The sequence below is a fragment of the Scatophagus argus genome, chromosome 10 (assembly GCF_020382885.2).
Source record: "Scatophagus argus isolate fScaArg1 chromosome 10, fScaArg1.pri, whole genome shotgun sequence".
In the NCBI taxonomy this organism is placed as follows: Eukaryota; Metazoa; Chordata; class Actinopteri; family Scatophagidae; genus Scatophagus; species Scatophagus argus.
In genome coordinates this window covers 21,567,167-21,587,380 of record NC_058502.1, presented here as the reverse complement: position 1 = coordinate 21,587,380, position 20,214 = coordinate 21,567,167, and the positions used below count along the sequence as shown (strand labels likewise).

General features: G+C 41.7%; 1 protein-coding gene and 1 long non-coding RNA gene across 3 annotated transcripts; both read left to right on the top strand.

Moving 5' to 3' along the window:
- The first annotated feature begins 5,631 nt into the window (after window positions 1-5,631).
- On the top strand, window positions 5,632-7,866 carry LOC124066512. The gene is made up of 2 exons (XR_006844619.1): window positions 5,632-5,694; window positions 6,862-7,866. It is a non-coding gene; the product is annotated as an uncharacterized LOC124066512 (long non-coding RNA).
- Window positions 7,867-14,629: 6,763 nt separating this feature from the next.
- LOC124066510 (calcium homeostasis modulator protein 2-like) lies at window positions 14,630-19,923 on the top strand. Of its 2 annotated transcripts, XM_046402943.1 has the most exons (3): window positions 14,630-14,863; window positions 15,143-15,766; window positions 17,501-19,923. In XM_046402943.1, the coding sequence occupies exons 2-3, from the start codon at window positions 15,215-15,217 to the stop codon at window positions 17,918-17,920; spliced, it is 972 nt and encodes a 323-aa protein (XP_046258899.1). In that variant the 5' UTR covers window positions 14,630-14,863; window positions 15,143-15,214; the 3' UTR covers window positions 17,921-19,923. The 2 variants fall into 2 exon arrangements, with proteins under 2 accessions (XP_046258899.1, XP_046258898.1); XM_046402942.1 differs by lacking the exon at window positions 14,630-14,863 and having other exon boundaries at window positions 15,054-15,766.
- Window positions 19,924-20,214: the final 291 nt, after the last annotated feature.

Below are 20,214 nucleotides of genomic sequence, written 5' to 3'. Positions count from 1 at the left end.
TTCTCATGCATAGCCGCACCCCTGTTCCGCCTGCAGCAGAAGGATAGCGATTTCTCTTGGACTCCAGAATGCGAGCAGGCCTTCAGCTCTTTGAAGAGGGCCTTGTCAGAGTCTCCCGTCCTCACCCCCCCAGACCCCATCCTCACTGCAGAACATCAGTGTGATTGAGACATGCACCTCCCTCTCGTGTTGTTGGCCTACAGATCAGCTGTGCAAGATTCCACCTCGTGCACACCTGCCCTGCTCATGTTGGGGCGTGAGCTGCGTACGCCAGCAGAAATGGCGTTTGGAAGAACCTAAGAACCTGTTAGTTGTCCCTCAAAACCCTCTCCTTTCAGACCATTCACTTGTAGTTTTTGAACTAACTCTAGAAGACTTTACAGCACACAACAAAAAGGCCTACTACACCAGATGCCTCTCTGAAGATAGTGTAGACAGATTTAGGGATGCAATCCCATCACAGCTCCCCTCAGCACCATGTACCAGTACAACAGACCGTACTGATTTAAATGTTACTCCTGCAGCAATTGATTCTTTTGTTAATAACACTGCAGCCACGTTGCACACAGTTTTACTTATGTTTTTAGTAATGTCATTTCTCATGTTGTTAACTGCTTTCCTGCCTGTACAACATCCACTGCACTGCACGTCACCCTCCTCTGTTGCTCACCCTGAGGTTTCTTCCATTTTTTCCTGTTAAAGGTTTTTCTGGGAGTTTTTCCTTAGTCGATGTGAGGGTCGAAGGGCAGAGGATGTTGCTGATGTTATGTTGAGCCCTTTGAGACAAACTGCTTGTAAAAATGGGCTATACAAATAAAGTTGACTTGACTTGACTTGACATAGAAACTGTCCCCCCCCCCAGGACACACATCCATACACACATCTTATTTTTATGTTTAATGAAATTACATTTGGTTTTCACATCAGGAGCCTCAAAACACAGGACTAGTTACTCACAAAATGTGGAAATGATCTGATCTCTTTTTTTGGTGGACTTGACATTGAGTGATCGTCCTGCTGGTTATGTAGGGGTACTGCAGTTTTGGACACATGCGTCCAAAGCTTTATGAACAGTGTGATATCATCAGTCAAACTGTGAGGAATGAGCAGACCAACAGTCATTATTTTTTGGACACACTGCATCAATTTTGCGTTTGAAGTTAGACCGTTTCTTTGTAAAGTCATCAGCTTTTCTGCTCCAGCTCGGCTCTCAAGCTGCGTGTTTGGCTTTGCTTTCACGTTACAGTCCACTGAATAAGACGTGTCGTCTGGCTTCTGCCTCCTCTGCCGTCCATGTGATCTCAGCCCTCATTTGTGTTATGAGGTGAAATCAGAATCAGAATCAGAATCAGCTTTATTTGCCGGATTTTTCTCTGTCCTGTGCACCATACAAAATACAAAATAGCAATAATAATAATAAAATGAAGAATAAAATATTTACAAGAAAGGGAAAAATATATATATATATATATATACATGTAGTGCAAACAGTGGAATGAGGTAGTGCAAACAGTGTGATGGTTCACACAAGGGCAGGTGGTTTACGGGGAGATCAGGGAGACAGCCTGGGGGAAGAAACTGTTTTTGTGTCTGGTGGTCTTGGCATACAGAGCTCTGTAACGCCTACCAGAGGGAAGCAGATCAAATAGTTTGTGTGCCGGGTGTGAGGGGTCTGCAGTGATGCTTCCTGCTCGTTTTTTGACCCTGGACTGGTATAAGTCCTGGATGGAGGGCAGGTCGGCCCCGATGATTTTTTCTGCAGACCTGATTGTCCGTTGCAGTCTGTTTCTGTCCTGTTTGGTGGCCGATCCAAACCAGACAGCGATGGAAGTGCAGAGAACAGACTGGACGATGGAGGTGTAGAAGATGGTCAGCAGCTCCTGAGGCAGGTTGAACTTCTTCAGCTGTCGCAGAAAAATACAACCTCTGCTGGGCCTTTTTCCTGATTAGGTCTACATGGGACTTCCACTTGAGATCCCGGGCGATTGTAGTTCCCAGGAACTTAAAGGCAGGTGCAAGTTGATTTAAGATTCATAGATCACATGTGCTTAAATTACAAACGCACTGAAGCTGCTTATGGTTTTTTTTATGCTCAGCATCTTTTCTGAATCAAATGTAAGTCAGAAATGATCTTAGAAGACTAAGTTTTGAGACTTCAGCTTAAACCAAACCAACCAACCAAACCAAATTCAGCTTCCTGACGTCCCAAGACTTGTGATGTCAGAAAGCTGAATTTGGTTTCTCTTGATTTAATGGGCATTTTGTGCTTGAGAGACTTTGCTTATTAACCATTTGACTTCACTGCGAGACTGAACTGATGGGACTGAAGTGATGTGTGGGTAAAGTAACATCACAGCAACGTCTCATGAGATGTATGAGGTCGTTTTTGACGGCCTAATTTCACACGCAGGCTTCATCTCGTTGTTTGCGTTACTGAGCAAATACAGACAGCAAATTTCCACAGACGCGTGTCAGTCACGTTAGCCTCTGCTCGTGATTATCGTCTGAATATGGGAGGAAGAGACGGTCAGAGCTCAAACAATATGAAACCCATCCTAACTGCGGAGACACCTGACGCTGCAGAGTGTCTTGTAGCTGAAAGGTTGCAGTTTGACCCTCGTGTCGAGTCACAATGCCCTTGTGTAAAACACTCAACCGTTTCATCCTCACTCGCTGTCAGATATTTTCAATCGCAGGTTTTTTCTGCTCTGGAAAGCAGTCTGTCTGCAGTCCAGCAGCAGCAGCTGTGGGGGCACAGAAGTAAAGTGCATTCAGGTGTCAGTCTTTATTTCATACACTCTTCATTTTTATTCTTTGTTTTTGTGCTTTGTACCTTTTAAAACTCATCAATTTTTGATTGATTTGATTTTGAATGATTTCAAAATCATTGGGTGTGCTGAAGGTCATTTCCAAACATGTTTGTCCTTAAAATGTGAGGAATAAATACTATGTGCATATACTTAAACCTTAAATCACATTTTCTTAAATATGAGAAATGGGAGCAGAAACAACAGTGTTGCTTTTGTATTTTTCATGGGTGTAGTTAAGTCCAGCGGGTCCCAGACGAGGGGTCGGTCCCACCAGAGGGTCATCAGATACCTCTGAGAGCTGAGGCAACTGAGGGGGGGGCATTTTGATACAAGTTCATATTTAATCTTTCTAATCTTTGATTGTTTTGTGAAGGATTGGATGATTTTACCTCTTGCTGCTGTGATGTGAGCAGTTTAAAGGGGAAAAAAAATCATTAGAAACTAAAGTACAATGTTTGACTCTACAATGCAGTGGAGTAGGTTTTTTTTGGTGTAATCTGGTATTTCTGACTTCCCAGTGACATGTGGGCAGTTGGTGGACATTTTGCACTGAACAGAAACTCATGAAATGTCATAAAAAATAAAAAACATGTCTTTCAAGCATACAGTACAGACTGTACATAGTGTTTCATGGAGACATAAAGCTGATTCTACCTGCGGAATGTTAGAACGTGTGACTGTCAAAGACTTTAGAACTCTGTGATGTCACAAAGGCCTGCAGGGTGCAGATCAGTCCGTTCTGCGGTTCTGCTCTCACTTTGTTCGAGTGAGTTTCAGCACGAGGACAAACCTTTCAGACATTTCAGTTTCGACACGGTGAACGAGACACAGAGAAACACCAAGCAACAAGATGGTAAGTTGAGTAAATAAGTTTGTTTCTGTGCAAATTAGTCACATTAAGTTTCTAGCTGATCTCGATGTTAAAGTGAAGGCATGTTTTGGTTCACATGTACTTTAGAGTCCACTGAGTATATATATTTGGCTAAATAGATGAGCAGCTCAAGTTTTTTTACACAATTTTTAATGTTAGGTAAGTACTTCTTAACATGTCAATAATGATTCAGGTCTCCTGTTTAAGTTCAAGAGATTCAAACACATATGATCTATGCAGAACACCAGGCACTGGCTCACCAAAGAGGAAGAGGATGAAGATGGACCCAGAGGAGGTGGAGAAAAAAACAAGTAAGCTCATCTTTGAATCCAATTCAGGTCTCAGTTAAACCATGTCCTGTATAAAAGTGACACATTTGTAGGTAGTTTGGTGAAATTTTGTGAATCAATTTCCAAATGTTGGTGAACAAGTGAACTTCCTTGTTTTGTTTTGTTTTTCCTTACAGAGGTGTCCAACAACTCTCACCAGGCTTCATCTAGCATGTCCAAAGAGTCACAGCGTGACGAAAAGTAGGTATTACATCACAACCCCGTTTTCATTAGATTGTACTCTTGGAGCAAAAGATTTAAACAACATTTGATCTGTGCAGAAACCCAGACTGCTCATCTCCAGACATGCCGAGGAAGAGGAAAAGGAAACAGAAGAACCTGGATGGACCATAGACAGTTTGCCAGCACTCACACTTGAGATTAATTTGTTTTAAATCAGTTTAGCCGAAATTGTTATGTGATATGAACATAAGATGCAACAAGCAATCAATTCTGTCTCTTTATCTGTGAGTACATATGTCCAACAGATGGGAAAATACTGCGATACTCTGAGGACACTCCAGCAGCATCTCTAAAGAAGTCCAGACTGCAGCTCCACATAGTGGAAGAGGATGAAGATGAGCCAGGATGTAGGTGGACAAACACATGCAATAGCTGAAAGCAGTCTGTGGACAGTCACATCTGAACTGGCCAACTTATATAATAATTCAACAATCATTTCTCAGTCATCTCTATGTAGAAAGCAGGACGGTGAACATTAAGAATTGCTTTCCTGAACTTTGTAAGCATCAAAACATCACATTTTTACCTTTTACTCATTTCCAGAATTACCTCAAAACACTAACAAGACTCCAGCAGAAGCAACATCCAGCGCAGCCGAAGCAAAGCATCAGAGGAAGAGGACATGGGCCACTTTTGTAGCCTCACATAGTGGGACAAGGTAAGTACTTCTTAACATGTCAATAATGATTCAGGTCTCCTGTTTAAGTTCAAGAGATTCAAACACATATGATCTATGCAGAACACCAGGCACTGGCTCACCAAAGAGGAAGAGGATGAAGATGGACCCAGAGGAGGCGGAGAAAAAAAACAAGTAAGCTCATCTTTGAATCCAATTCAGGTCTCAGTTAAACCATGTCCTGTATAAAAGTGACACATTTGTAGGTAGTTTGGTGAAATTTTGTGAATCAATTTCCAAATGTTGGTGAACAAGTGAACTTCCTTGTTTTGTTTTGTTTTTCCTTACAGAGGTGTCCAACAACTCTCACCAGGCTTCATCTAGCATGTCCAAAGAGTCACAGCGTGACGAAAAGTAGGTATTACATCACAACCCCGTTTTCATTAGATTGTACTCTTGGAGCAAAAGATTTAAACAACATTTGATCTGTGCAGAAACCCAGACTGCTCATCTCCAGACATGCCGAGGAAGAGGAAAAGGAAACAGAAGAACCTGGATGGACCATAGACAGTTTGCCAGCACTCACACTTGAGATTAATTTGTTTTAAATCAGTTTAGCCGAAATTGTTATGTGATATGAACATAAGATGCAACAAGCAATCAATTCTGTCTCTTTATCTGTGAGTACATATGTCCAACAGATGGGAAAATACTGCGATACTCTGAGGACACTCCAGCAGCATCTCTAAAGAAGTCCAGACTGCAGCTCCACATAGTGGAAGAGGATGAAGATGAGCTGGGATGCAGGTGGACAAACACATACAGGTAGGCTCATCTATGGCAACTCACTCTCAGGATCGGCTGATTCTCAATCAGTTCACTTCTTATTAGTTTCTTTAGGTGTTTCATCATTAGCAAGAATTTATTTACATTTATTTATCATTAGCAAGAACTTAGCAAGATGAATTGACCCTGAACACTCACAGACAGCTTGACTCATTAAGCTCAGTTTTACTCAGTATGAGGCGTACTGATGTATAACATCTTCTGTGGTCCTGGAGGACATTTTCCAAACTTTTATGAAATAACCCTGGTGATTGTGTCAGGGTTTTTTCTTCTTTGACATGAGGCTTAAAAGTTATTCATGGTAAGCTTGATGTAGAGATTGAGAGAAGTTGGCAATTGAAGGGATGGAGGGTCTAAATGAGGATGCCACCAGGCCGCATTATGGAAATTACTTCTTCGGGCACCCACCAAGATGGATATTAAGTGTTTTTAATTATTGGCAGCAGCGCACAACTCCCCTGCTGCTATTACAGGCTGCCTTCAGTCCTAATAAAGGCCTGTAGCAAACACCACAGCCTGCTGATGTCCACCTCCCGTAATAATCATCTTCAAATAGAGCAGGTTGTAGCTTAAAATAGTGGAGTTAATGGTTTAAAATTTGACACAAACAGTGACAAGTTTTCCTGACTAAACATCATATTTTATTAGCTCATACCAGACAAGTGTAAGTATAAGGCAGATGCTGCTGTGAGGTTTTCAGATTGCCGCTGTTGTATGTTGGATAACGATGATGTGAAGATGTTGAAAGAGAGCTGCGCTGACACTGTCTTGCTTGCATAAAAAGGTTTATTACAAAGCAGTCCAGCATCAATTACATGCATGTGAGTGGATTCAGGCCAATACAACCACACTCCTGAATCATCTCTAACCCTCTGCTTTTATAGGTTGGTTGTTTACAAGAAAAGGGGAGCATTCATCTAGACATGGACCCTTCCAATACACAAAGAGAAGGGGAAGAGAGACCTCCTTCCTATATCACACATACCTTTGAAACTTGGGACGCCTATCTAAACATGGGCTTTGAACATATTTACTAAAAGGCCTCAGAAAAAACATCATTCTAGTCTCCAAAATCCCTACTACACTGCTGCTTTTTCACGTTGGTGCCTCTTTACAGTAATCATGTTTGTCTCTGCGTGATCCCAGGCCATCGCTGTAACATCAGCCGCTCTTCACCTGAGAGCTACGCGAAGGAAGGACCAGAAATGGACTGCAGGGAAGCACAGAAGAAGGAGCAACGAACACCGGGAGATAAACGGTGACGCCTGCATTGACTTAATTAGCAGCACCAGGCTTGTCTTTTTGGCCCATCGACACTAAACAGTCCCTGGAAGGGGGTTTCCTCTTGTGCGAGCCTTCCCAAGGTTTCTTCCAGACGCTCCCGTTAAAGGGGTCAGTTTGGGAGTTTTTCCTTGCCCGCTTGAGGGAGGTGTCGTAATCACGTGGGCTTGAGATTAATATTACTTGATAGTTTCCGGCCTGGTGTTTTAACAGCATTTAATTTTACCTGTTACCACACAGCTCATAAATAAGATAGAAGACTGTAGTGTATAATCTAGTTCAGGGCAGCACGGTGGTGCAGTGGTTAGCGCAGTCACCTCACAGCAAGGCCAGGGTCTTCCTGTGAAGGCCCGGGACTTCCTGTGAGGAGTTTGCATGTTCTCCCCGTGTCTGCGTGGGTTTCCTCTGGGTTCCCAAGCTTCCTCCCACAGTCCAAAGACATGCAGGTTAATTGGTGACTCTAAATTGCCCCTTGAACAACCATGCAACAGATAGGTGGTGACAGATAATGCATTATTGTAAAGTATAGCGTGCAGGCGTTACTTTTAGACATATTCATAATTCATAATTTCTGATAAATCTGACAACAAATTAAAAAGAAATGATTAAAATGGATGTAAGACTGTCAGTTTCAGGAATGTTCTGCATTTTAAGTAGTAAAATAAGAAGTGTTGTCCCAATGATTGCAAAGAGGTTTTATTCTTGAACAAAGTGTCTAATGTGTGAAACACTCACCTGAAGCTGAACCTGTAGATGGCTTCCAGAGCTGTGCATCAACAACGCAGCTTAACATCCATCGACTTCAGGTTTAATTAGCATGAGTAATACAGGCTTTTCAGCCTTTTCACAATAAATTTACTTCAAAATGGATTCATCAGGGTTTTCAGAAATTTCATAATTCCTGTTCATAGTATTTACATTATTTAGAAGTTGGGAGCTGATAATTAAAATTATTTTCTGTATGATTTAAAAATAGCATAAAATGTGTAATGGCACAACACGTGGCATGTGCAGCACCGCTTTTCCTCCCAGGAGAAGTCCAAAAAAATCCTCCTCCTCCTCAGGGGATTTTGCATGAAGAAGACTAATGTGACCTTGTTTGGCCATCTCACACTGTTGATACCTCATATTTCCTCTGGCTGGACGCCTTTTGGACAGAAGGACTGTGGATTTTGTCTCATTTCTTACACTGGTGCTGCACTGGGAAGGGTGTGCTTTGCAGCCAGTGCGGAGAAGAAGAACGACTACAGGAACCAGTAGCTCTGCCAAAGTACATACGGGCATGTTAATGTTGTGCCAAGATAGCCTTGAAAATATCTGAACTTATCCTTTAACACTAAACAAGGGTACAACATAATATAGCATCTCATTTCTATGTGTACCCAACAACATTTCTCTGAAGTGAGCTCCAAGGCCTGATTCTCTTCTCGGTACCATGTGTTTGTTATGGACCGAACTAATTAAAATAGGTACAAGGTAGTCTGTATGTATGTATAGAGATGTAGGCCATAAAATGACCCCAGGCCTGCTGTTGCACACTCACAGACAGGCTGCAATGTGTTCATTCTAGATGTTAGAAGTGTAATGATGGAACAACAACAACAGCAATTTGATTCATGCGTCGGTCGCTCTGTTCTGATGCTATAAAGAGGTCTTAATTGCATGATTCTTGTGTAGTTGCTAACATAAACTGGCTAACTCTGATTTAGCTGCTCTAATGTTTTCTTTCACACCTTATTTGTTCTGATGCACAAATAAGGTAAGTGAGCCAACCAAAAGGCCGCATTAATACAAAAGTAAAGATGGTAAAACCACTTCACTGTCAGAATAATGGACCCAGTCATTGATCATGAAACAGATCACAGATCAGATCACTTTTTGGTTTTTTTATTCCTTCTGCATTTGTTGTGAAAAATAATGAAATTGCTTTTGTAGGCAGCCATTTCTACCCCATGAGCTCTGTGTGTGTGTGTGTGTGTGTGACACACTTCCCCAGAATGTTTCATAATTAACATGACACACACATACATATTAGTGTGGCTCATGCATCAACAGATCAAGCTTCTTCCTATGCAGGGACGTGCAGAGACCTCTGGTGGGGCAGGGGCTCAGTTTATAAAAAAGGGCACAAAACATTTCAAGCAATTGAACTTTATTTAAAACTGAATTTCAATAACAACTTAATTTCTCGATGAGGTTGCTCTACATTACACAACCCAACGCAAAAAACAGCCCTAAACAATGTATTAACTTGTCCTTTCACGAATCATACAACATGAATGGTCAGAAAAGGAATGAACACTGTGATTCACTGCGACCTTACCATGCGCCTCTCCTTCTTGCATCGTCTCACTTGATGGCCGCATGCACACGCTTTCGATGGGTTCGCTGACCATGTGACGTCATGAATCGTGGCCGCAAGGTATTTAGGTGTAAAACGTTTTTCCCCCCAAATGTATAACTTCGCATATGATTTAGGAGACATTGTGGAGAACTTAGCTGTTGGAACTCATTTATTTATTAAAAAAAAATAAATAAATAATAAAAAAATAAAAAATAAAAAAAAAAACAAAAAAAAAAGGGCACTTTGAATGTCCATCAGGAAAAGGGCAGGTGCCTGAGCCCCTGTAGCCCCCCTTATCTGCACGTGCCTGCTCCTGAGCGCAGACTAGCAGACGGTGTGCAAGCAACAAGGTGGAGTGACAGCAGGGACGGCCAATCACACAAGAAATGGCAGAGCCAATCGAGGAGCTTGTGGGCGGTCTAAACTCAGGGAAACAGGCTTCAGCTTGAGCGGCCGTTTTCCGCTTGGTCCTAGTGCTTGACGCCTCTCTGTTTACTATAGAATAGCGTAACATTGTTTTTGGACGGTAAAAAGTGCAAGGGACCAAAACGGCCTTTTGAAAAAGTGCAGGGGACATGTCCCTTGTGCCCCCCCCACGTCCGTGCTACTACTACTACTAATCATCATCATCATCATAAGAGGTTCATATTTTATCAGTCTTTTCTCTTGACTTCCCACAACAGAGAGGTCAGTGGTCAGAGACATTTGAGCACAGCTTGCTGGGACAGACTTCGATGTTCACTTCTGCTTCTACTGCCACCCTGCTGCTCTGAATGGAAATGACAGGCTTGTTTGAGATTTGTGCCTCACCTGGAAAGCACTCAAGAACAGGCAGCAGCAGCACAGTGCCATTATGTTTTTTGATCCTCTCAAATAGTATACTTATTAGTTTATAATTAGTTTGTTTCATGCACGTTTGGACAGCTTGTTTTTTTTTTTTTTTTGGTTGCTTAGATTTTGGGAGAAACACCATATGTTGTTGGTGGGTAGTGTTTATTCTCCCTGTTTGGCAGCAGAAGGAAATTCAGTTGGGTCATCTCAGGAACAGTGCAGTCAGTGACATTTTCACTCTATTTGAACAGGTTGCTGATGTGACACGTTAGCCAAATTTGGTTGTTTCAGTGGGTGTTAAGTGGTGAGGCCTGGCCCCTATCGTGGCTGCATCGTGTCTGGTGGATGCTAATAATATGGGTGCTGATGCAGTTTTGTTGCAGGAATGCAGGGACGCCATTAATAGACTTGTCTGCTACTTCTCAAATGTCATTCCTATCTGATTAACTATTCAGTAACTGAGAAGATGGCTTTCGCTCTGACTTGGGCTTCACAGTATTTTGAGGTTTTCATTCCATCAGGAGAAAGGACAGTGGTGCTCTGTACAGATCACAACCCTTTGAGCTTCTTGGACTTGTTGTTAAATCCTAACCAGAGGCTGATGTGCTGGTCTCACTCCAGGGTTATAGGTTGGATATTAGACACATTAAAGACAATGATAATATTATGGCAGACTCTTTGTCCCATGCCCCACTAGGTTCATATTCTATACTAATTTTGAGGTTTCCATCTGGGCTTGTTTCTGTTTTGCTCTTCTCTCTCCTTCCCAGCAGACACCTGGTCAGTGACATTGCAGCTTTTGTTCCTCTTCTCTTCTTCCCTGTACTTCGTTGCACCTCACAGCACTTTCTCAGCTATCACCACACCCTGCTCTACAAACTCTCACTCTTCATGTGTTTTTGTACTTTTCTTATGGATTTAATTAATCTCGCATACAACGAATTTGCCTTGGTTCTTTGGTGCATAACAATAGATATAGTAAAAGCTGTACAGTGTTTTAAATAAGAGGAAGGAATGTGCAAAATATTCCCTGTATAGTGTTGTGTAACACATGGGGTCAGATGTGGAGACTTGATGATGATGGCACCTTGGAAGCAGAAGGGCTCCACAGTGCTGACAAGGGAGAAGAATGATGGGGGCAGCTCTTCCTGAAATCCACAACCATTTCAACTGCCTTAACAGCATTAAGTCCTGAGATGTTCTGTCTGCACCAAGTCACCAGACGGTTGTTCTCTCATCTGCAGGCAGACTCATCCCGATCAGAGACCATCTGCCTGCTTCAATAAACAAGATTTGGTTTTATGATCAAAAGCTTCTTCATCCTTCCTTGTGTACAGCTAAGCATGTATGAGCAGTGGCACAGGGTATGCATTATCAGGCAGCACAGCTTTTTTCATAACCCAAAAGTTTCATTGTACCCCGAACTGTGTCCAAGCCACTGACACACAGTTTTTGCTTTGGTCCCAAATTCCCTCTCTTAGCATGAGGGGGCCAAGGTTTATAACAAATACTACCGGTACTTCACTTCTAGGGAGCCCTCATGTCATCCATCTTTATATGCAGTTATTGGTCCCCCAGAACAGAATCCTGTGCTCTCCTGTCACTCATCCAGTATTGCAAACAACAAAAATCTCTTTTCAAACCTGAGAGAGTTCAGCACAGTAAAAACATGACATTCATGAAAAGTCAAGGTATTCACTGGACTCCTGATTTTTAATCATAAGATTTTCTACCGCTTGGGAAAAACTCTGAGGTTACTGTCTTGTTTCAAATAGGTCCTTTTCAGTCAGGGTGGGAAATGCATCCTCCATGTCTGCTCCCCTTTCCTGTGGTGTGCCTTAGAGGTCCATACTGGACCCTCTCCTTTTCACTGTCTACATGCTACCTCTCAGTCATATCCTGCACAGTCACTGTTATGCTGACGACATTCAACTCTATGTACCACTCACAACCAGCAGCTCTGATGTCACCCATATCCTATCCTGCTTAACAGAACTCAAAAACTGGATGTCCAGTAACTTTCTGCAGTTAAACAATGCTAAATCAGAAATCATCATTATTACACCTCCCACCCCCAACTCCAGTAATGTTACCCATCTGTCCTCCTGTCTTGGCACCTCGTCAAATAATGTTTGTGTTGAGGCCCACAACCTTGGTGTCATCTTCTACTCCAAGCTCTCTGTTGATACACAAGTAACCAAGGTTATCGCATCCTGTTTCTCACAGCTAAGACAACGAAGAAAAATTCGACCATTCCTTCCCCCACCTCTGTTTGAAACTGTCATACATGCCCTCATCTCTTCCAGACTTGACTACTGTCACGCCCTTTACTCAGGTATCAGTAAACATAACATCAACAGACTACAGTCGATCTAGAACGCCGCCACCAGGCTTTTAACTCATACCAGGAGAAGTGACCACATTATACCCGTTCTAGCTGCCCTTCACTGGCTTCCTGTGAGTTTTAGAATTCATTTTAAGATTTTGCTGTTGGTTTTTAAAGCCTTAAATGGCCTGGTTCCCTCTTACATACAGGACCTTTTAATTCCATATGAGCCTGAACACAGCCTGAGATCCTCTGGCAAGGCCCTCCTGTTAGTTCCCAAATCCCGGCTAGTCACTAAGGGTGACCGCACCTTTGCTGTCCACGCCCCCAAACTCTGGAACTCCTTGATAGAGGATCTCAGGCAGGCAAGCTTGGTATCGTCTTTTAAATCTCTTCTTAAAACTCACTTATATTGCTTGGCTTTGGCTTGACTTAGTCATTGATCCTTTTAAATCCTGTTTTATTTTATTTTTTTGAATTTTATTGTATTTTATCTAATTAATCATTGTTTGTCCTTTTCGGTTTGCAAATGTTTTTATTGTGAAGCACTTTGTGATTGTGAGTTTTGAAAAGTGCTATATAAATAAAGTTATTATTATTATGATTGTTTGCCCCAGCAGGATAGTGAGTACATTTCACTGTCAGCAAGTAATTCCCCCCAGTCTTACAGTAACATGACACATTTTCAAAGGCTTGTCAGACACTTGGACTTGACCTAATCTGCTGTTTGGGCTTTCCAGTTCACTTACAGGTGCTGCCATTTTACCCACTCACGCACTCACAGGCCGTTGCCTGAGAGAACAGTTTGTTCTCTTGTAGGTGAGTCTTTTCATTTTTTTCCCTCTAAATACACATTTGGTAGAGGCACCAACTGGTGTGGAAACTCTGTGTTTATGTAAATATACAGCATACAGCTTGAGAGCCATACAGTATATAGTGAGTTTACTGTACTGACCAGGTTCAAAATGGTGAATCAACATAGCTAATGTCAGCCTTGTTATGAAGCTGTGTGTCCATGCTTCATAAACACCCCAGTTCAGATAAATGCACACTGTGAGTCAGGAGAAATTTGTGTTACTAGTGTTATATTGTCTAAATGTTTCGATGTAGATGCTCTAATAGCTGATGTATGATCTTTCAGTTACTGAAACAAGTTGCTCCAACTTCTTTAAGAGGCTTCAATCCAAATGTCGGATTTGTTTTGTAGACAGACACAGCCTTTGACCTTGTACAAGTGTTTGTCCAATAAGAAAACAAATGGAATCAAGCCTTCAATGTCATGCCTTTTCTTTCCCCCTGTCTGTTCTGAGCCTTGTTAATAATTAATAAAAAAAATAATGTGAAACTAAAAAATGATTTCAAAGTCTGACTGAACTGACACTAAAACTCTACAACACATTAAAGCAGAACTGCTCCTTCACAGTTCCCTTCTTGTCCATTTGTATTGCATACACACAGCCGGCTTTGATGTGCACAAGTTTTGATACTAATTAGACATCATACCACTATTGGCTGTGAGACCTGTTATTAATGTCAGAAAGTTATCTCAAAAAGCACGCTAGCTTTAGGCTTGATGTTATAATGGACACATACCAGTGCGAACAAATACTGAAAATTAGTATTTGTTTTCTTTTCAGTGCAACTCGTGCCTTCTTTATTATCCTCTGAGCAGAGCCAGTGGAAAATTTGTCAAATTTGAAGTAAAATTTATTGAGAATAAAAGTGTAAATGTGTGTACACACTGGAAAGCAACCTTCCTCATCATTAGCTTCTAACTGCAGATGTAGTCAAGCTAGCAAAATGAGCCTGCTGATGCCTCAGTCGGTCCCATGACCCTCGCCTCGCAGGCTGTTCTGTTTTCTCCACTCGTTTCCCCTATCTCTAGCTTATATCTTGCAAATGTTTTAAAAGAAAAAGTTTTTATTACAATTCTAAAAGAAAGTTTATCTGGATCTATCGCTATAAGCTCAAATTCAGGTCTTTTTCTTAGCCAGCTGTGATTCACGCTCCTGATGTAATTGATACAGCCTCTCAGTTCCTGGGCTGTCCCGCTTTGTCATCAGCTCTGCTCTAACACATGTTTTCACTTACAGACCAAGGATTTTTTTTTTTTTTTCCACTGGGGAGGAAACCAGAGGGCAGTTCCTGACTGTGAGTCATCACTGGTGCCCAGACTGCGAACACAGACTCAAAATTGCATGTGAAAAGAGGGGCTGCTCTTTTGACTCTTACATGCGTGAAGTTGGTCTTCTGGACTTGCTCTGAACATACTTTTCCGAGTTTATCCCGATATATCATTGTGCTGGATGTTTAGAATGGATCACAAAGGCTGAGTCACATGTGCTGCCTGAGGACACCGGCAGAGCGTGAGTTTGCATGACTGCATTCTGTAGTATGTCTTTGTTTTCAATTAAGCGGCAGACTTTATTTAGTCAAAAACTTTAAGTGTGGGTATGTTTTCAACAGTCTACCTTTGTTTTATGACTTAAAGTTTAACACTTTTTTGCTGTCGGTGAACTCAATCCATTCATGGCAAAACAGTCATTCACGCTAAAGACTTAATCAAAACAATGTGTTTGCTGGGAACTGGAATCTCTCTTAAACGTTTAGTTTCTTATTCATTTCTATTGTCTTTGTCTCTGCAGCCTGACATTGCTGTAAACCAAACTCAGGTCACTTCAGTGTTATTCGTAGTAGAAACACATCCCAATCCCAACATGGCTGCTGCTGCACTTGTCACAGAGAACTTCAAGTTTGTCTCCCTCTTCTTCAAGAGTAAAGATGTGATGATCTTCAACGGTCTGATTGCTCTGGGCACTGTGGCCGGCCAGACTGCGTACAACGTTTTCGCCTTTAACTGTCCATGTTCCGCTGGGAGGAACTACCGCTATGGCCTGGCTGCCATTGGTGTTCCAGCGTTGGCGTTTTTCCTCGTGGGAATAATGATGAATAAGAGCACATGGGACCTGGTTTCCGAGTGTCGGCTTAGAAAATGCCGGAAGCTCTCAGGAGCCGCAGCCTTTGCGCTGCTGGGAACCATCATCGGCCGAGCTGTGGTGGCTCCGCTAACGTGGACGGTGATCTCTCTGCTGCGGGGACAGGCATACACATGTGCCCTCAGTGAGTTTGTTGACTGCAGTACACTGAAGGGCTTCCCCCAAGATCAGGGGTCAGAGGTCATGGCCAAATTCCCCTGTCAAGAAAGTGTTCCAGTGGAGCTGCAAGGCTTCTGGCCTGAAATTGAACGGCAACTGAAATACGAATCTCAGGTACTGGTACTGTGTTCAACACACATTGGTTTTGCGTAGCCAGAGTCAGGACGTGGTAAACCAAGCTTAGCCCAAGTACTGGAGGCAGTCAAAAACAGCAAATTTAGCTCCATCCAAAATTTTAAAAATGCTTTGTTTGTTTTTGATGAACAACAGCGCATCCCTGTTTCTGTCTATAGTGTGGTCTGACAGATAAGGTCAGTGCGAGCAGGCTTTGCTCCTGCCACAATTCTATCAAACCTGGCAACTTCAATATGAAGACACCAGGAGACAAGACATCACTGCACCTTGCTGTTGTCAGACAATAAATAGTTTCAGCATGTACAGGCTTGTTACAGTAACTTTTCAGTTACTGTAGTACTGACAGCCCACTCTGTCATTACAGCTGCTGCTCTGACAAACAGATCTTTGCATCACTACCACTGAGTCACCACTGACTCCACATTTAAAAACTCTTGCATGCTGCGTAGTTTGTAGTGATAGGCTTAACCAGTACTGTGAAAATGGCTTGAGTGCAAATGGAAAAAAATAATTAAGAATAAATGAAATATAAATAAGAAGAGAGCTCAAAATTACAGGTAATAGCAGTACACACTCAATGTCTATAGCTGGTGTTGTACTTGAACTAACAATGCAATCAAAAACATCTCAAGCAAAGTGACATGGTATGATTAGTCGCAGAATAATATATGTAAGAGTGATAGGATACTGTCAGCTTTCTCACATAGAGAAAGAAAGAATATAAAGTGGGAAAGAATATAAAGTGCCTTCTCTCTTTTTTTTCTCCCAGTGTGCTTCTGCAGTATGTCTCTCTATATAAAACACAACTATGCCACTGCCACTTTAACCAAGCTGAATTTCAACCAGATGTTTTGAGGGAAGTTCTCCTGTTCCTCCCCCAGTCAGAAACACATTTTATAAAGTTATGCTCTTGGTCGTCTACTGTTGTCCTTAGTCCTAACAGAAATATTAAGATTGACTTTAATGCTCCCTTTATGACAATGCAGTCAGATAAATGAACTTAATTTAATTTTGTGATCGTTGTTTGGAAAACAGGGAAATAGACTTATTTGCAATATGATGATGAAAAATACACTGCATGCTCAACCTGAGACTGTATGCTATGGTATGTCAAGTGCCATAACTTACTACAGAGCTGATGCTCATATGGTTTTTGTAATAGATGTATAAACAATGTGTATGCACAAAAGAAAAAAAAAATGATGCACAAGGTGTGGGCTCAAAAGCAAAACTTACATGCAGGATAGGTAAGAGTACACAAGATGTACTTGTACTGTGATGTACTATTAAAAAACAAACAAGGAAGTAAACTAAGCAGGCAAAATCCAAAAAAGAAAACAAGGCAGGCGGGATAACACGACAATGAGGCTGGATCGCTATGGCGGGAATGCTACATAAAAGATCTGTAGACACAGTTGAACACGAAGAAAATGGGATGTTCTGGAACTACAGGAGAGGCGAGTGATGCAAAAGAGCAAGAAAGGTGTGAAACAGGATATGAAGTAGGTGTGACCATGACAAATTCACCGATTACCTTTCTGGCAATTGATGGCGGTGACTGAAATATCACTGTCAGTGTTAAGAGGTATATGCGAAGAATTAATTATAATAGTAGGTGATTTAAAAAAAAGCCACAGCCTTGCTTGATATGCGAGCAGCAAACACAACAAGCCCACACAAGGTGTTGACTTCATGACTGTCCATTGCTTTCAGCTGATAGGCTGGCTCCTGGTGGCGGGGATGTCTCTGATGGTGTTCCTGATGCTGTGTATGAAGCGCTGCACCTCTCCCCTCGGCTACATACAGGAGGACTACTGGTCTCAGTACCGCTCGAGTGAAAAGACCCTCTTTGAGCGCACAGCAGCTGTCCATGCCCGCCTCCTGGCTGCAGAGAACATCAAGAGCTTCTTCGGTTTTGTGGCACTGGAGAAGGAAGAGAAGGAGCAGCTGGTTGAACATCAGAGTGCTACTCCTATCTGCAGCACTGACTGGAACAGAGTGACTGGTGTCTACCTCTACAGAGAGAAGAATGGATTGCCTCTGTACAGCAGGCTCAACAAATGGGGCACATATAACCAGGAGGATAACATGGAGGCCATGGACAAAGAGATGGACATGCTCACCCTCAGCTGACAGTGTGACCATAAAGACATCAGTATGCTTCAGACAGAATGCTTGTTTGATCATTCATCTACGTCTACAGCCTCCCACTCCTGTCCCATTTCAGAACTGTTTCTGACAACTTTAGTTACTTTCTGAAAGTGCAATTAATGATCACCAACAATACTCCTGCCGCTTTGTGTACTTCATAAGTTCTGGTTTGTTTGAAGCATACTGAACCCTTTTGTCATCAGTGCAATTTGAGGTGAGCTCAGGCAGTGAGGAAGTGAAGTCCAGGCATCAGGCATGGTCATTTACGATCAGTATTTAACAGGGCTTTAAGGGCCAGATCAGATAGGTCACGGTTTCTCCAGGTGTCTTTTTACATTTGTTTTCTATGGTCAGGTTTTGCAAACTGCTAATGTGCTCAAAGCACTTTGTTTCTTGGAGCAGAATACCCCTGAACACCTCAACTCAGAGAAGAAAAGCGCTCAAAGTCATTTTTGCTTTTCTAATTGTTCAACTGGATGCATTGAGAGGCAGACCTTAAATAGCTTGAAAAAAAAAACTACTATGGAGTAGAAACTAAGTCTGGCTGTTTCTAGTTACATGGAACTACGTGACTTTACATATTGACATTAGCAAAGTTTGAACAACAAACAAGCATTTATGTGCTGTTTTGTCAACAGTTCTATAAAAATGAACTGCGCTGCTTTCTGCACCCGATGGTGCGGGTTACAAAATGTTAGACACAACACACAGCCTTTTTTGTTGTAGAAAAAAGGAACAAAAAGCACATTTGTTCAAGATATTCTGTCAACTTTTAAAAGTGCCTTCATTAATCAACTGAACTCCAAAAAGTGTGGCTGTGTCTCTGCACTCGGAATCTGTCACAGTGCTCCATGTGTAGATCCACTCCAACCATCCCAGGATGACACTTTGTGGTCTTGAATATGTCACATATTCAACCTTCATATGAATGGGCTTTGTAAAGTTCATAATTTAGAACCCTTTGTAAGCTTTTCACTCTTTCATTATCCTCCCAACATCTGGCTTGGCCTTGATATTGCTCAAAAATATCCATTACTTGTTTCAAAATACAGTGATGCCTGTATTTCTGTGTAGTTGTTTTATACAATAACAAGACCAGTCGTCCTTGACAGTTTTCCATACTCTCTGAAGACCCGATCTAACTGCAGAAATCACATCTGGATACCTTCAGGTTTACAAGGCAATGGGAAGAGACTAGACTGCTCATACATGTGCAGCATCCTTTCTCTTAGGGTCCCCAAACACTAGCAGTTGTTTCTTCTTCTTCTTTTGACTAGATTTGCATTTCTGTTTTTGCAGGGTGAAGATGTTTTTTTTGTATTTTGTCTATTTGCATGTGGTTTCTTAAATTGCAGTCTGTTAAGCTCTTAGGGCCATTCCACTAAATGACCTAAAAATTTATGTAAAGTGCGGGTGATACTGGAGTAGCTTGTTGGTGTCAGCAATTTGGTGAATTAAGTGTACCTGAACTCCAAAACACTTCAAAACACATCAAATAGCCTTTTTGGTGAAGAGAAAACATTATCAATTCAGTCGGCTAATGTTTCATGTTAGCATAAGGCTAAGTTGGATTCACTCACACCTTGCTAATGTTAAATTGCTAATGCTAGTTCTTTAGGCAATAAAAGACACATAAAAAGGACCGAATACTCGTAATAATTTATTTTCGAACAATTTCTATCACAATATGTTCATCTAATGAGTACCATCATCAAAAATTTAAATTTGGAAAGATACAACCTAAACTATTGAGGGAATGAGATGCAGATCTTCACCTGCACCTCACGGGTGGAGAAAGACAGGTGAGGGGAATGAGGTGAGGAAAGAAGAGGAGCTGATAGGCTGAGGAAAATACTGGGATCAGAACAGAACTGGCTAACTAGCCGATGCAGGACAGGTGTGCAGCAAAAACAAATGCTGGAAAGAAGAGTCGAGTAAGAAGATCACAACTACGGAGAGAACAGATAGAAGAGTACTGGAAAACAGAGGGAAAAGAAAACATGGGAAAATACAAAGAACAAATATGGCCATGTCAAACACATGATTTTTATTGTAATTGTCATTGTCTTTTTACCTCACAAATTATTTTTTTTATTTTATCTGTATCTCAGACAGTCATTTTGTCAGCTGTATAGCTATGGTGTCATGTTCTATAGATACCTGAGTGAACTTTTGCTTTCAATAAAGAGAGAAAAAATCAGTGGCAATAAAAGTGATTCTGATTCTGATCAGACCATACCAGTAACCATATCCAGTCCATACTCCAGATCAGACGA